Genomic DNA, 18,093 nt, shown 5'->3' on the forward strand with positions numbered 1-18,093 from the left:
CCTCTGCATGCTCACAGCTCTCCTTGCTGCCGCACTCGTGCCTGTGATGGGGCTGGTTTTGAGGGACCATAACCTGTAGCTCCCATGGCCTTGGTGTTCTTAGCACTTCCCTGGAACACATTGGTCCATGTGGCTGCAGGTGCCCAGGGGATAACAAAACCCATGATAAAGCTGAAGCAGCTGGGCAAGCTAGAGTTCTGCTTGGGGGGGGAAGAAATAAAGTGAAAACAAAAATCTTCCTGGAAGGTTTAATTTAATGAAACCTCATTATGCATGCCTGGTGTTGAAGCTATATTCTGGGGGTTTTCAATTGTTTATGAGGGTGGCTTTGGCTTGAGGAGTTGTGGTTTTTTTAATTCAGGACTCTCAGGACATTTTGAGGTGACTAAGAGGGATTTTATTTATAGGAACAGATACTCATTTCAATTTGCCTATGTGAAGTCCTGAGTTAAGTTCCTTTCATGAAGGAATAGAGGAGCAGAGAGTGACTTTTGGAGTCTGGAATCTGCAAGCAGATTCCTCTTCACAAAATGTGATGCTGAAATAAATTTCTTGCAGGGTTAATTTTTTCTGTTGATGTTATCCATCTTCTGGTGTAACACTGTTGTGTCAGAGTGCTCTGGTGATGCTAGATATCATCAGAATAATCACTTGCCTGCTAACTGGAGTGCTGGTAAATGTCTACATCTGAGGATATCAGTACAGAAAGTCTTCATCAACTCAGATGTCTGCAAGGACATTACAGTTCTCCTCTGTCCTTTATCGTGGGCACTTCAGAAAACATTAAGTCACATTTTAAGGTCCTTGATATTCCCACAGCTTTAGGTGGCCTAAGCCAAACAACTCATATCCCAGAATAAGAGTTTTGAATCATGTGGCCAGCAACCCCATATTGGAGGGACTGAGGAACTGCCCAGTGCCACAGACATGGTGTGTGTTAGGAAATGATGTTCACGTCTGCTGCAGGCTGGTAAATGGCAGTGCTGGCAGCGTAGCAGTGGACTGCTGCAAGCACCATCCAGGCACGTGCTCCAGTTTATCTGCACTTTTTCAGCTGGATCTTCTCTGAAAGCAACCCCCAAATATCCCTAAATCCCTGTGTGGTGTGCTCAGTTCTCCACTTGGGAAGAGGAGGGGAGAAGGACAGCACAATGTACAGACAAGACATGTTTGATGTTTGGCTGGGGCATATTGAGCTAAGGCAACACGTGAAATCTTTGAAGTGTGAAGATGAGGAAGGCAAAAATATTGGACTATTAATGAATCCAAGGAGAAAAGGGAGATCTCACTAGAGATCCTAACCCTTTCCTTCTCTTATTAAACTTCCTGTCATGCCTCATCATTGGAGAGCCGTGTAGCTGCTGTCTGTCTCTGCAGCATGTGCAATGCTATACACTCTGCATTTTAATTGATTGGTCCTCCATGTTATCTTTTTAAAGACTTTCCTGTTCTCTTTCTGCCAAGTTGTCTTTTCTCCTCCCTATCGTTTCTAATGTAGACCAGGAGCGTAATAAATTAATCTTCCATTTGTTAACTGTGATAAATCACTGAGGCCAGCCCCCAGCCTGCTGTGGAACCACACTGGTGAGGCTTGTGTGCCTGACATGCACATGAGCTGTGTGGCACCAGGGGCCTGCTCCATGGTGGAGCTGTGCTTGCTCTGGGTGCACTGAGGTGGTGTTGAATGTGAACCATGTGTTTCCCCTGCAGCCTTGTTGGCTACCAGCGTGGTGGAAAACTCCACTGTCTGTGAAAACTCCTGACCATGTAAATTCACAGACTTCTCATTATCTGATTATGCCCCAGTTCTGGGAAAGCAGGAGGAAGGAGCTGTAATATTTAGGCTTTGTGGTAAACACTCAAAGATATGTACTTTCTAGGCTCTGTCTTTGTTTAGTGGCATCACTTGCAGATGGAGAAACAGCAGTCACCCTCTCTTTTTTCCCCTCTCTCTGCTACAATGGAGGAGATTTGATAATACTGAACCTAACTTTCCAAAGAGGAAAAACTCAGATACAGTCTTGTCAGTGACAAGATATGGTCCTAAATCTGTTATTCCGAGATACACAAAAATAATTAACTTACTGGTGATGCAGAATTACTGCATTATAGTAGCTGTGATAAGTGGCTATAGGCAAGATTCAGAGAAGCATGCAAATGCCTAACATTTGCCCCAGTTTCTCAGTGTGTGTATTGCCACCATCAGTGGATTGCCTAGTACAGTGTAACTGATGTTTCCATAGTTGTTTTGTCATGGCAATCAAAAATTCCAGGAAAACTCCTGCTTGTGGCAACACTTAATTCAAGTTCTGTATTGACCAAATACCCCTGAACTCAGCTGCTTACAGAGATTTCAGTTTGGACTCCAACGGCTGCTTTTGTTCAGCTTGTGTGGGGTCTTTTTGCTTGCTTTTTGTTTTCCTATGCTATGGGTATATATGTTCTTTAATTCCATGAATTTTAAAGCCAGAATAAATTATGAGGGATCAGATTCACATTCCCAGATACACCTATGTTAAGGCCCCAGGTGTTGGGTTAGGAGAAACAATGTGTTCTTGGCACTTGAGCCCTCTGCAGTCCATAAACTTACAGTTAGGTAAAGTCTCCTTAGGAGATCGCAGAAGAAGAGCTGCAGCCAACTTAGTGGAAACTCTTTCTTCACCACTCTGTCACCCTTTTTAGTGTCTCATCTCCAGACCTGCCAACCTCTGATGTTGTGAGAGAAGGCAAATCTGTAAGAATATGTGGCCCAAGAGCAGGCTGCATTTTGAAAGTTACATCTTTTTCTGTTTGATCCAACAAGGAACTGTTACAGAACTGAGATGTGGAATCAGTGATGTATCAGAATGCTAATATCCCACTATAATTAAGCAAAAATGAATAATTAGTGCAGCCTGATTTGCTGAAAGTCTTTGTGGTTCTGAATGCTCTAATTATCTCAAAATAATACCTAGCTCTGTAATGCCATCCTCAAATAATTATCTTCTGAGAGTTCTGGGTACTAAAACTGACAATGAACTGATCAGACTGCTAAGATATTCTAATAGGCAAAATATTTAACCTGAAATACAAACCACAATGAATTGCAAGGTCCCCATGTCCAGAGAGACTAATGAGGTGTTCTGAAACCTACTGCACAAAGCCTGAGCTGCTGAGGTGGTGTCACAGGGTGCGGGTTCTGTGACATTTTAGGAGATTAAGCAGGAATGGCTGGTAATTTGTGTGCCTAGGCTATTTGCAAAATGGGTGGTGACTTAAGTCAGATGCAGTCCCTGAAGCTTCTTATGGTGGCTATTACAGTCTATTGAAAAATCATTGCCTCTCTTGTTTTGCAGATTATTCAGGACAGAATATTTAAGCACATATCACGTAACAGCTTAATATGGAACAAACATCCTGGAGGGTTATTTGTACTGCCACAGTATTCCTCATATCTGGGAGATTTTCCTTACTACTATGCTAATCTCGGTGAGTGAATCCTTGCTATAATCTAAGTGTTATGTGGAAGTTCTAGGGAAAGTTCAGAATTTGGCCTTTGAGGAGCACGTGCCAAGTGACTTGCCATTCATTTCTAGTTAAGGATGCCTTTCATTTGTCCTGCCTCAATCTTCCATGCCCACTGTGGTCTGGAATGTCTGACTCATCAACATGCATCATGTGCCTCTAGATTGTTTTAAAAAGCAGTATGTCCCTTCATACTTCTCAGCTGCCAGTAATTAATGCCTGAGTTGCTGACCCATTCATGGCCTGAAGGGACATAAGAGGAATAGCTTTTTGCTTTCTTTGTTTATTTATGCCTGGCAAATTGGAAAAGTGGTAATTTACACATGACACTTGTTATTGGAGTGCATAGTTGGTATGGATTTATTGTCTGTACCATGTCTTCCTATGGATACCACTAGAAGGAATAAATAGAACTTAGGTTCGTGGCTTCTTCCTAAAGCAGAGCTTAAATTATGAGTTTTGCAGGGGAATGTGCCTGCAGGCTGAAGTGATCCTCCTTACCAGACTGCTGCTACTTTTGGCTCAGCCTGTGCCATCACAGTTATGTGGATCTGTACAGCTTACCTGCTAAAAATTCACAGTTACCATGTCAGAAAGGAAAAAGAAGGTTCCTGTGGAAATTTTGATGAAGAATGATTATGACCCCACACAGATGAATTTAGATGAGCTTGAGAGCAGTAATGAAGAGTAGATGTCAGTAGGATCTGTTATTTCAGGCAGAAAAGGAAATCATAGCAAGACAAAAATCTCAGAATGGAAGGCAAGGATGCAAGCAGAATTATCTCAGCTCAGGAGGTAATTGAAGATGCATGTGGATGAGGATCGACCCAGAAAGAGAAAAAAACAATCTGACAGTGTAATGGAACTGAGGAAACTGAACAAGCTTCTGGAAGTTGTGTAGGTACTAATCTGTCAAAAACATCGAGCACTGATAGCCAGGCAGCAAAACAGAGCCCGTGTCAAGAAAGACATTTGCTGGAACAAACTAGATGTCAGTGTTATCTATGGGACAAGCTGGACGAAAGAAAGCGACTGCAGGACATCCGTGGAAATAGTGAGTAAGGAAAGGCAGGAACTGTGTTGGAGTCAGGGATTTTAGAGGGTGTGGGAGTTAAAGGGAACTGTGATCTCCTTGGATCCTTGGAAAGGAGATGGCCTAACAAAAACATGGCAGGGTTTACATTAAGTACAGAGTATTTTTCCATCTCCAAAGTCCTTTAATCTGTACTAACTGTGGCAATTTTGTCTTTACTCAACACCGATTTCTTCAGGTCTGAAGCCTCTTTCCACATTCACTGCCGTTATCCATGCAGTAACTCCCCTGGTTTCCCAGTCTCAGCCTGTGCTCAAACTCCTGGTTGCTGTAGCCAAGTCCCAGTACTGTGCACAGGTAAGCAGTGCCGTTTGACTGTCGCTCAGAACGGAGGCAGAACTACTATTCCAGGAGTGAGGAACTTACTGACTTCAGATCTTCTCAGTCCTGTCTACACCTCCTGCTTAAATTTTGATGTTGCTTTTCTCTGAGATTTCTATCATTTGTTTCCTGTGTGCATGGGAAACAAAAATTCTGACTATAGTGGGAGTGGAATAGAGACAGTAATTAAACCCCTTTGTTTCATGGGGCAGGTAAAATAATGACTGCTTTTTAAACATCAGAATTGTGTGTGCTGCAAACTGCAAAAGAATGTCTGTGCCTCAAGAGCCCCTGTGTGATATTCCTTCCTCCTGCTGTGTCTTTCGGCTCAGCAATGCCTGGATTTTGCCTTCTCTGAAAGAGACCCTGGGGCGTTCAATAGGAGCACCCTCTTGCTGGGGACTGTCACAAATGGTTTAGCCTTTAGTGAGAGCCAAAGTAAATCAGTGACATCCGTATGACCTGACTGAGATAGAGACTTCCTGAATTCCTGTCTAGCCTATGTTTGCCTGAGAGAACATATACTGTAAATAGTCAGGATGGGTGAGATTACTGTAGGAAGTGTTATTTTTATACAGATTTGTATCACTGTTGTTGATTTTGAAATCACTAACTTGAATTTAACATTTCTATCTGGAGATCTGAGGGTTGGGACTGCACTGCCACAAAGGTCTCTGATCATGGTCCAATATTCTCTTTCAGATCATTGTTTTATGGAATTGTGATAAACCCCTCCCAGCCAAACACCGCTGGCCTGCCACTTCTGTGCCTGTCATAGTCATTGAAGGAGAGAGTAAGGTAGGTGGAGGAAAGCATGGTAAAAGATTGCTGTATTCTCCAGTGGGACCAGAATTTATTTCACCAGCAGCTTTGATGAAAGCTTTGTAGTTCCCACAGCCTGACAACTCCTTTCTATTCCTTGGCCTTTTGTACCAACTTGGTCACAGATTTGTGTTTCATGTAAGAGACCTCGTGCTCTGAGAAGCCATCAGCATGGCAATTAATGACATGAATCCAAGATTCACAGGTGGGAGCTAGTTTTGAAAAATGGCCCTGAGAGTAGGTATTGCTGACCCCCATCTTTGGGGATTTCTGTCTCACATGCAGAGGGATGTGCATGGAAGCAATGCATCTGGATTCATTGGGTCTGAGCAGTCAGGTGCAAGACTTGTGGGTCAGTTGTGTACTCACAAGCAGAGGAAGGTAGGAGAAGGAATGGTGTTAATTTGCCTATGAAAAAAATACCTTCTCTTGTGGCCTTGTAGGGTACTGCTGCCAGTGATGGGATACCACCACAAAGAAAGAAAAAGGAAAGGCCAAGGGACACTTGTGTGGGAACAAAGCCACCATGTCATGTCGTCTTTTGCTGTGCAACAGACTTCTTTGTTCACATTTCCACAAAGATGAAACAGGCACTACCCAGATGAGAAAAGAGGGGGTTTGGTGCTTTTCTAACAATCCATGCTGAAGTGTATAACTCCTTTCCAAATGCAGGCCTGAGACTTTTTGCCTCCATACTCTTAACTGAGGCAGATTTGGGTTGGCCCCCTCTGCAGTGTCCTCTGTCAGCTGGCTCTTGAGCTTTGGCTGCATGATCCTATTTTGAATTTATAGTCCTGCCTTTGGTCTTTTCCCCCAGTCACCTTAACAAGGGTGTAAGAGTGTGGGAGCTGAAATCCCCCCCCCCCTCCCTTGAACTTTGAGAAGAAAAATTAAGAAGACAGTTTTAAACCATCACAAAGGGGAAAGCAAGAGCTCTGCAAGGTTGGCAACTAATGACTGTGGCTTTAGCTAGCCATGTAAACAGTGTCAGGATAGTTGCTCCAGGGCCAAGAAAGGCTGTAGTGATTTCTGAGCCTTAGGAACATTGTGGTTTTTTTTTTTTCTTTCCTTTTGGAAAACCTGTGGAGGTGAGAGAGGAGAAAACCTCTGACCAGTTCTACAGTGTTTGTAGAAATTGGCCCCAGGCAATGTTTAGATTACAAATGAATCTCCTGAGTACACAAAAGTGTGTTTATAGTGGACAGTCTCTTCCCTCTAATATCCCAACATATGCCAAATGGCTGCTTCTGTGGAATAGCTGTTTGTTTGGACAAAGCTTGCAGAGCCCAAGCAGTGCAATTCGAAGGTTGCACAAAGGAACTGCTTTTCATCTTCAGACTTAACTGAAGTGTACTGGCAGGCACAGTTGGTCTGTGCAGGTGGTCACAAAGGTCTGCCTCTACCTAACCTTCACTCTTCCCCAGGAAATCAAGATATTTTGTCACACCCATTTTACCAAAAGGAGCTTTAACTACAAAAACAAATATATGGTCAGTCCAGACTGTTGTATTATTTGACACTTTGCACAGTCTGTAAAAGAACCTGGATGTGAACATGGCTCTTCCACTGGCTGCTTGCTCTGCTTTGCCTTAGTGCAAGCAAAGCAAAACCATAAATCCCTGGCAGATCACCTCTTCCTCACAGCCTCTACCTCCCCAGACCAAGGCCATCACAGTGACGAAGGGATACTCTCCAGACAGACACCATGAATATACTGATTATGGAGGCAGAGTTTTCCCAGAATTGAGGCATAGATTCCAAAGACTTGCTGCCAAACAGATTGCAGGGGATGAAGAACTGACTACATCCATTATGAGGGACAAGTAAAAGTTCTCTGTGTCCCTGTTTCCATACAGTCAGTGGTTTCCTCTTACTGGACCTGGTCTTTATAGTGTTTTCTTGGCATAATAAATCGGAAAAGAAATCTACTAACTATCCAGGCCTTTTTTTTTTCCTAGCAAATGAGGGAAACAAATAATGCTGTGTCCTTGTTACTATTCATCAGTTCTTAAAAGGTGCTAATTAGTCTGTTAAAGAAAGCATGTAGATCCTCATTTCTTGCTGTCATCTTTTTGATCCCACATTCCTATCTATTTTCTATTACTTTGAGAACTGTCCTGCCAATGTTTTTAACAGCTTGTTCTACCTATAGATTTTATAGATGTAGTTATGTCACATAAGAATGTGACTTTTTAAAATGCTACAATGCCAATGTAATTCTTGATGCAGGTGAAGCTCAACTGATACCCAAGTTCTTTAGCAAATTCTCCTTTTCTGGTGGGTTGTGTTGCATTATTTGACAGCAGCTCCCTATGGATATCACAGCAATAAAGAGTTGTACCACTTACAGGGGAGCCATCCTGGCAGCAAAACATCCTGGACTGCTTGGCTTCCCAGCTGTGTAACCTTATGAATGCTGCGAAGTCCTTCTCAGCATTCACTATCTTTGATCCTCACACCTCATAGAAAAGCAGAGACAGTGCTAGCTACAAGGTAAAATGTCCTCCCTAAAGAAGCTGCAGGTACATCTGATTCTCAGTATGAACCATTGCAGTTTGTTGCCAGAGGAAAGCAGCCTGCCCCAAAGAGGAAGGTCTGTTCAGAAATTACTCCTCAGACAGAAGATACAGACTGACTGCTGGGGTGACAGAAATGATAGCCATTCGCTCTTGGGTTGAAGTGTCCTTTCCATCTGACAGAGATGCATGGTGTGCCTCAGACAAGAGGAGGTAAGAGTAACGAATAAAATGGAGTGTTTCTCTTTGAACGAATCCTTCAAGTATTTTTTTTTTCCCTCCCCTTCCTGCCTTGGGTACCCACAGGTTATGAGCAGTCGCTTCCTACCCTACGACAACATAGTGACAGACGCCGTGCTAAGCCTGGATGAGGACACCGTGCTTTCAACCACTGAGGTAGGGAGCTCTGCTCTTGGGAGCACAGCAGACAGCCTCTTCCCTTGCCTTTGCTAGGGAGCAAATGTTGGAAGATTTCCTCCTCAGATTCAAAGTGTTGCACTTGTTTCAGCAACCCTGCCACTGCCTGCCCTCAGAGGAGCTTTTTGCCCTGGTTAATTGGCTCATCATTAGCATATGGCTCTTCTGTCCTTCATTATTTTAGTAACATAGCTGCAGGCGGCTGCAGGCAGCCAAGAGCAGTCAGCTTTAATACTCTGCTCTCACTATTCTGACTGGGGAAGCCTTTTTCCCCCCTGTATCATCAGCAGGGTGTAGATGGGGAAGGAAGGGGTGTCAGAAGCAGGGGACTGCTGTCACTCCAAGCAATAGTCCTGCCACCTTAATGTCAGATTTCACTGAGGAATGCTCTTTCACCATGGTATCACTCCATAAAATTGGAGATCTTTGCTAGTTTAGGTGTTGGGACTGTTTGTGCCAAGAGCAAGATAGCACTAGGAAAAGAAAAATACTGTAGAAACCTAATTTTTACAACTGGGATGAGTATTGATTTCTGGAACCTCTTCCTGAGAACCACAGGGGAAACTGATGACAGTTTATATAGAGTGCAATATTTGGGAAATACATTTTTAATGATGGCCAGGGAATAGCTTGAAAAACTCGATTGTCTTTTGGTTGCCCTTTCCCCCTCCCCCCTCCATGTTCACAGCCATTCCCTTCTCCCCTCTTCACCTTTATTAAAAACACTTTTTTTGTCAGTGGTGGAAATAGTTCAATGATACTAACATTGCTTTTATGTCAGTGATGAAATACCTAACATTAGTCACCAGTCACTGCTATATGCCCTAAGATGTCACTGCATTTGTTCAAAATGGATGAGATTGCAAATGCTGTTTCTCCCCAGTATGGATTCCTTGGGTTAGACTGCTCCAGAAGGAGCATAATAGCCTTCTGCTGCTGCACAAATGGAAGAAATAGTTGGCATTGAACCTACTTGGTACCAATATTCCTAGACTGCAGCTTAGTAATTTCTGCTAGATGAGAAGGAATATGGCTGTTGCCAAAGCACTCATGTGCAAAGCCCTGCATGGCAAAAAAAAAGTAACACCCAAATCCAGTAAAAGGCATTGATTCTAGGGCTGGAGTTCCTACTGAGCAGGTTGTTGCCCAGGATGAAGGGTCCTGGCAGAGCTGCCCAGGGGGCCATGGTAAGACCTCTCTGGAAATTCATTGCATTGAGGTGGTATTTATAGCAGTCCAGCCTGTGAATTCCATGAAAATTTGGGGGGTGGGGTTTTTTTGACTGGTATTTAGTCATCATCCAAACTTTGGAGTCATTCAGGCTTCTGGAATGCATATGTAATAAATAATGTTTATCATCTGGCTCACTGTATTTTACCCTAAACATTCTGAAACATAAATATTTATTGTTGTGTGAGACAACACACAATTTTCAGTGCTGCCTTCTCTCTGTGTGCAGCTTGCAGGCAATACTGTGTGTTTGCATGGTGGGCATTGGCTCTATGAGCCCCTTGGCCCCTGTGCTGCAGATAGAACCAGTTGGCTGTCTCCTGCAGGCACCATCTTGCAGCTTTGTCATGTCTCTGCCAGGGTTCCAGGGTCAACAGCAGTCTTTGGTGGCTCTGAAGAAGTTGGAGCCTTTCTATTGCTTCACTTCCCCCATTGTATGGCATATGCAAAGAAACAGAGTGTGGAAACAGTGACATGAAGAGGGTGGTGTGAAACCTCTTTTGAAACTAGCTGCTCATGGGTGGTCGTGGCAGCAAAGCTTCAGGGCCCAGAAGAGGCCATTTCAAAACATGATCAGACACGGTGGCTTTCCTGTTGAGAGGCACAGCCACACCAGGAGCATCCTCTGCTCCCTCTATAGTGAAGGGTTTCCATCCACAGCAGAAGGGAGCATAGCTGCTGGTGCAAGAGGAGCAGTGTCTGCATGGGGAGTAATGAGACATCAGCAGGGGTCAGAAGTGATACAGGCCCTTCAGAGACTGGCAGCCTGGTTGGCCTTTCCTGCTGGTCAGCTGAGTCATAATGCTGCTGGAGATGGTATAGGATGAGGACTGTTTTTTGGGTTTTTTTAATAAAAGGAGATTTCTTTTAGGGTGGTTGCTTGAGTGCCTCAGCCTGGTACAAGGACAGATACTTGAAAGCACAAGTGAGGGCACTGACTCGAGCTGCTTTATTTTTTAAGTTTGAGATGCTCAGACTTCTCTAAAGAAAACAGATGTCACATTTTATGGGAAAGGCCTTTACAGGGAAAAAAAAAAAAAACTTTTTTTCATGTGGTATTGATTTGGGTGAGATCAGAACTATCACAACAGTAACTGGTTTGTGCACATTGTCTTTTTAGCTGGCCTCAAATTCCTTGAAACAACTTGAAAGAAAATAACCAGTCCCTAACTTTGTGTTCCAGTGCATGTGGAGCTCCTCTGTTTCATAAAAATACTTGTAAATGTGAGAAGCCTGACAGTAATCACACAAAATGTGGCTGTTCTCAGAGCTGCTATTCTTTATCTAACCTCTACACCCTTGACTTTGGCTGGGTTCATGGAAGGTTTTTCAAGCATTTTTGAGCAGAGTTTTAGGTTCCTCTGGTACTGGAGGAAACTTGGCATGCAGTGCAGAAGCAAAGCCCTCATTTGCTTGGGTTTGACTGGGACAATTAGAATTGTCTTTAACTCTCTTGAAAATTTTGGTCTAGCTTGAGGTCCAAAATCTGAGTTGAAGTGGAGGAACTGCCAACCAACTTCACAGTGATAAAAATCATTCTATATGTAATTTTTACCAAAAATCCTCTCAAATCTAGTGCTGACAAGTTTTCTGCAATCTACCCCAGTCATCCCTTTCCTGGTATCACCTGAGTTTATTTGATGGGATTCTGGGATAGCAATGTCCTGACACATTTTCAGTTCTCAGAGATATGAGTTATTAAAATAGCTACAGCAAAGCAAATTTATAATAAATATATATATTTTATATATATACACATTATGCACACATATATGTTATACTAAAATTATATATGATGATATATAATATAAATGATATATCATTATATATAATATAAAATAAATATATATATAATATATAGTAAATAAAATATTTTTTTTAAAGCCACTGCTGTCACCATTTGAAATCTTTTTGTGGCTCATACAGTGTCCAGCACTTTCCTTAAAGTCTATAAGCCATATATAAATGGCTCCTAAAGCCATTTAACTACAGGGGACCGTTAGGGTCCTCTTTATTGGGCTACATGTTTAATTCTCTTGGTCATATAGATAGTCTTAAAAGTATGACCTACATGGTCCTTAAAAGCTCAAAATAGAAAATATAAAAGGACTTCTCACTGATTGCCTGTTTTAATCTCACTGAGCTACCCTTGTAATTTAAGGTATTTGACTCCTGATTTTCCAAGCTTTGTGTTGACAGTGATGAAATGGTAGGTGAGATGCACAAAGATGTGCAAAAGGTTTAGCTTGCCACATAACTGCTACCACTCTGTATTGCAGCTAAGTATAAATACCTCCATCTATACCCATTCTTTCTGTAACTTGAAAAGGTTTGATATGTAAAGGGCAAGCCTGAAAATGTTAATGTAATACCGTGATGCTTTAGACTCCCTTTAACAGGAGCCATTAAAATGTACATAATTATAGGGTAAAATGTCAAGCAGTCAGTTTAATTTACTGATGAATACATAGAATTAGTGTTTTGCAACAGTTCCAAGATTTTGAATTTCAAATTAGTGGCAAGGTAATATTTGGTTTTGTTGACATTTTTTGAAGCAGTTTTGGTATTCACTTGGCCTGTGCCTCTGTCTGCAGGTGGATTTTGCCTTTACAGTTTGGCAGAGTTTTCCAGAGAGGATTGTAGGCTACCCTGCTCGCAGTCACTTCTGGGACAACACTAAGGAGAGGTGGGGCTATACCTCCAAATGGACTAATGACTATTCCATGGTATTGACAGGAGCTGCTATTTACCACAAGTAAGAACCCCAAGAATCTGCTGTCACCTTTCTGTATGAAACAAAATAGTACTGGGGGAGGTGGGGCGGGTGGGATGTGTGTGAAGAACATTCTTCTGGGGAGGGGAAAAAATGGGAAGATAATAAATGGGTCTACTTTTTTTTATGGGGTAATAATTTAAGTTCTTTGTTTAGCTCTGGGGATCTGGTAATCATTATTGTGCTTGTTGGGTCTCTTTGAAGTCACTTGTATTTGGAGGCAGTTGGACTGCTCTTTTTAACATCAGGAATTACACACTTCAAAGAGTTCCCAAATTCATTAAACTGCTCGACTGAATGGCCTGTAGCACAGCAGAAAGGAGGCTACTTCCAGACCAGCTCTGGGGATGTGTTGCCTGACAGCTACAGACTGCAGAGTCTTCTGGCTGCTCTAGAACTGCAGTACTGTGGACACATCACAGATCATCATATTGCAGGGAGAAAACAAGCTGGCGTCCTGTTGCTAGGATTTCAGCAGATCAAAGACCTCTCTAGATTTGGGGAGAAAGTTAACAAATTTTAGAGGAGAAGACAGGCCATAGGGGTTGATACAGGCCCAGAAGAGAATAATTTCAACAAGAAGGATGATAGAGGGCCAGTTTAATAGAGTTCTTTCCAGCTGAACAGTTTTGAAAGACGTGTAGGATGAATTCATCAGTGTTGTCTATCACATTGTAGCAATGTGGTGCTCTCTTTCCTACCTCTCCATTGTGTATTATGTTGATACTTAAGTCTGCATTATTTCTTTCAACTCAGTTACAAAAAAAGGTATGTATTTTGTTTCTCCATTAACACTGTGTACTATCTTTATGAGCTTCTGATTTGTTCTCCCTTCTTGTTGGAGGGTGGGACAGAAGAAAGGAAGTTGAATACAAAACTTGTGTCTCAGCTGAGAGATAAATTTCCTGGAGTTTGTAATCCCTGAAAGCCCAATGACTTTTATTAATAACATTCCTCTTGGTTTCCAGATATTATCACTACCTGTACACTCATTACCTGCCTGCCAGCCTAAAGAATATGGTGGACCAACTGGCCAATTGTGAGGACATTCTAATGAATTTTTTGGTGTCAGCCGTGACAAAATTGCCTCCAATCAAAGTAACACAGAAAAAACAGTATAAGGAGACCATGATGGGACAGGTAATGTATCCAGAGTATGTTTTAGCAGTCAGGACATATTGAAAATATAAGTCTTTGACTCCTAGGTTAGGCTTACAGAGTGACACAGTTCTGTCTATTTTTTTTCAGGTTTTAGTTTAGCAGAACTTGAGACCTTAGACATTAAATGTGTTTGTTATAATAAAGGGAAATACAAAAGGAGAAATGGCAAACGTCTACTCTACGTGACAGTATCTCTTCATAGCTTTTTCACACAGAGTTATTCATGGTGATCCCTAACTCCCAGAACTGATTGATGATTGTGGTGACTAAATTTCAATTAAACTCCAATCTTCTAATTAAATATTCTAGACCTAAGACCTAGTCATGGAATGCTAGAAGCAGAAGTAAATTCCAGAGAAGTTTTCAATTTCTAATTATTATTAATGAGTACAATGCACCAGGCCATCCCTGTGCTATTTTAAAGTATGTAGTGTGATATCACACTGTCACAACAGAGGCAATTTGTAACATTCATGTGGGTTTTTTTCCCACAAGGGACATTTTGTCCCATGGTGACAGCATCATGCACTAGCAGCCATGAAATATTTGCTTTAGAGCCTCTTCCAGCTACTGGATAAGCACTCTGTCACTGCAGAAATGGATTTGCCTTCTAGTAACAGGGATGCATGGTAATTAGGAGGCATTTTCCCTCCTGGCCTGTGTGAGCAAGCAATGGGAGGACCAGCAATTCCTGCCAGACTTGCAGGTCCTAAACAACCCCCATCTGTGCTGCCAAGTGAAATCAGCACTACCAACAGTACCACGTCTACTAGGGGCAGGAGAAAGAAGGGGCCCTCCATTTCCCCCTCACGTTTTCTTCCGTTAGCATTATTTGGATCTTTTACTGGTGAGTGGCTATGCCAATGTGTGGTGGGTTGAAAGTCCCTTCCCAGATTAACCACACCAGACTAGCTCAGTTTGGAAGCAAAGGAGGCTCTATTTTACAAGCAAAAACTGCAATCTCCAATGGAATGCAATGACTATGTACAAATGTACACTATTTACAATATGTACAAATATGTACAATTAACAGAAACAGCACAAAACCCTCCTGGCCAAAGCCAGGAAAACTGTCTCTCTGCCTCCCCCTTCCCTGCCTTCTCCAGACCCCCCTGGCAAAAGGAGGAAAGACAAGCAGAGAGCTTCTTGTTAGAGCTTAGCGTTCAAGGTCAATAGCCGGTGTGTTACCTCCGAAGCAAAGCCAGAAGAGAAGAGCAGAAACACCCTGCCAGAATGCTGCAGAGAGAACTGAACTTTGTTTTGAGAACTGAATCTTAAAGGTTTCTCTCTCTTCAATGGAATCATATAGAATAATCATTCATTTTCTTTTTTACACCCAGTAGTGACTTATTTGCATTCTTATTACTTTCTGCTCAAGATTCCAACCTTATTGATTCTGTGATTTTTTGAAGATCTGTGGAAAATTTTAAAGGCATAGCCTTAAAACCATCACACAATGTGTAGACTCCCTTATCTGTATGCCACTGTGCTTTCCCCTGAGGTATAGGCAGTAATTCAGCAATTCTGACTCGTGTGGGTACCTGGGAGACCTTCTACAGAGAAGGTGTGGTGGTGTCCAAAACAGTGCTTATTGCTTCCAGTTTGAGCTTTATCTCTCCACAGGGCTATCCTTTGTCTGTTTGCCAAAGCCTGAACATTCAGCCCACATTGCCCATCCTTTCCCACGGTTTCACTGTGCAGAGGCTGAGGTCTAACACCTGCTCTCCTCTCCTCACAGACGTCCCGGGCCTCACGCTGGGCTGACCCCGACCACTTCGCCCAGCGGCAGAGCTGCATGAACACTTTTGCCAGCTGGTTTGGCTATATGCCGCTGATCCACTCTCAGATGAGGCTCGACCCTGTCCTCTTCAAAGACCAGGTCTCCATCCTGAGGAAGAAGTATCGAGACATCGAACGACTCTGAGGAGCGCTGCTGTGAGGGGGCCCAAGCCGCCCCCAGCCGTCCTGCGCACCGCCGGCCCCTGGGGCCAGACTGTGCTGCCCGCAGCAAGCGCCCGGCCCCAGCCCCGGCCAGCGGCAGTCCAGCGCCAGGCGTGAGCTGCTCCGGACTTGTGTCGAACCACCCCGGCAGGCTTCTGTCGCTCGAGACTAGGTCGTGTACAGTTTCATTATGGAACATTAAATAATTATTTTTGAAATGATTGCTATGCAGGTTTAAACTTTTTTAATGATCAGGAAAAAAAAAAAGAAAAAAAAAGGAAAAAAACCCACAAACACCAAAACCTATTAAAAACAGAGTTCTTTCTTTAATCAAAATTGTGTTGGTTGTGAATATTTCAAAGCTGCCGTTTCTTTCTTTTCTTTCTTTCTTTCATGCATTTGGTTGTCAATGGAGTTTCATTCATTTCCCCTGCAAAGTTAATTGCTTGACTCTCACTTGGAGAAAATGCAGCAGGGTCAAAACCAAACTGAGCACAAGCAGGATAGAACTGAAGTATTCACATTTCTCATTTACTTCTGACTTTTTAATTTCTTCTCCTGTTTTTCCCCAAGCCAGTAGCAGCCACTGTGGCAAAAGTCCTTTGGATGAATGGAAAACTGGAAATTCCCCAATGAGCCAGAGAAGAGTGTAGGTCCTCCTGGTTGGGTACCCTGTTTTTGAAGGCAATCAGCCTTGCCTTGAAGGGAGAGAAGAATGCTACAGCTGAGGACTAACCTGGTGAGGCTTGGAGCACAGAGAGGGCTTCATGCACGGCAGAGCTGTGCTGGTACTGGTAGGATAGGTGCATCGCAAATGGCCCTGCCCAGGGGTGAGCTCCACAGGGGTGGTCAACACGGCCAGCGTGGTGGCTGCAGTGGTCACACAACCTGCATTAATCCCTGCTGCCAAAGGGCACTGGTGCTCCTTTGCTGTGATAGCTGAATTTCTAGGAATGGCTTTGTTCTGAAGGCAAAAGGGGTTTTGGTGGAAGCAAGCAAGCATGTCAGTGCTTGCAGCGCAGGAATTTAGCCTGGAACAAATTGGTTTATTTGAAATCAAAGCACAGGCTTCTTTTTTTTGTTATTTTATTTTCTTTCTTCTGTTGTTTGGGATTTTTGGGTTTTTTTTTTTCATTTTTGTTTTTTGAAGTGCAAATAGGTGGAGAAATTCTCTCCTAGAGATCTGACATGGGATACTGGCAGCAGTGGGTGCACCAAGCATTAACTGGGGCAAGGTAATACTTGGACAAAAAACCCTGCCCCTGAAACGCTGACATGGCTCATGCTCTAAAATGGTTTTAGCATTTCAAATTCAAGTACTTTTAAATTGAGGTATTCCAGTTGTTTACTTCTCTGTAGTGCTTTCCGTATTTTGTGTACTTCTCTACCTTGATGAATGAAAACAAAAGCAGTGATTTGGGTCAGGAAGATGCTATTCCAATTTGTTTAGAAAATAAGCATTTTTAAAATGTTTTGAGCTCTCACATTTTGATGAGGTGTATTTGGGGTGCTCTGTAACAATCGCCGCTCCCAAGAGCTCTGGTAAAGTTACTACAAGGGGGTTTAGTGCTGGTGGCCAGAAGACCAGCAAGCCTTTCTATACCTCATTCCTTTGTAAACAGATGGCCAGGTAGCCAGGGAGAAGAGTAGCTGGAGTGCTAGGAAGGCTAGATCGAGTTGTCACCAGTTTCATTTGGGCTCAGGCTCTGGTTTATTATGCAGCTTTAACTCCCATAACTGAGACATGCCTCAGTTTCCTTATTTGTAGGTTACAGGTTATAAAAGGAATGCTGTGAAGCCTAAATAATTTCTGGTAAGATCAGAATCCCTAAACAGAAAGTCACTCTAGAAGTGCAAAGTGCATACAACTGAATGTTTGTATGCAGCATGACATGTAAAGACATGCAAAGAACACCTTGCTTTGTGTATGTATTGCAGTATTTGAGCAGAGCACAGCAGGTCAGGGCAGGAACATTTTGTGTTAGGATCATGGAAGCATAGAATGGTTTGGATTGAAAAGGATCTTGAAGCTCATCTAGTTCCAGTCCCTCTGCCTTAGGCAGGGGCACTTTCCACTAGGCCAGGTTGCTCAAAGCCACATCCAACGTGGCCCTGAACACTTAATCTGCCCACTTTCAGTTTAAAGCCATTGCCCCTTCTTTTGCTACACACCCTTCTAAATCTGAACCAAATCTTTAAAGGAGTCTGCCAAAATGCGTGAGACTGCAGCTGGTGACTTACACTGCTGTGAAAGGAAGACATGCTGCTCTTCCCCTCTCTCCTGTTGCTCTCCCAGCCCTTGGCCATGCAGTCTT

General features: G+C 43.0%; 1 protein-coding gene across 1 annotated transcript in view; it reads left to right on the forward strand.

The window, feature by feature from the left end:
* Positions 1–15,761, forward strand: part of EXT1 (exostosin glycosyltransferase 1) — a 174,623-nt gene extending 158,862 nt beyond the window's left edge. Inside the window, exons 5-11 of the mRNA XM_054385376.1 lie at positions 3,336–3,468; positions 4,776–4,894; positions 5,621–5,716; positions 8,563–8,652; positions 12,498–12,658; positions 13,645–13,816; positions 15,576–15,761. Coding sequence (XP_054241351.1) covers positions 3,336–3,468; positions 4,776–4,894; positions 5,621–5,716; positions 8,563–8,652; positions 12,498–12,658; positions 13,645–13,816; positions 15,576–15,761 — 957 coding nt within the window. The remainder of the gene's footprint in view (positions 1–3,335; positions 3,469–4,775; positions 4,895–5,620; positions 5,717–8,562; positions 8,653–12,497; positions 12,659–13,644; positions 13,817–15,575) is intronic.
* Positions 15,762–18,093: the final 2,332 nt, after the last annotated feature.

The sequence above is a fragment of the Indicator indicator genome, chromosome 12, assembly GCF_027791375.1.
Source record: "Indicator indicator isolate 239-I01 chromosome 12, UM_Iind_1.1, whole genome shotgun sequence".
NCBI lineage: Eukaryota > Metazoa > Chordata > Aves > Piciformes > Indicatoridae > Indicator > Indicator indicator.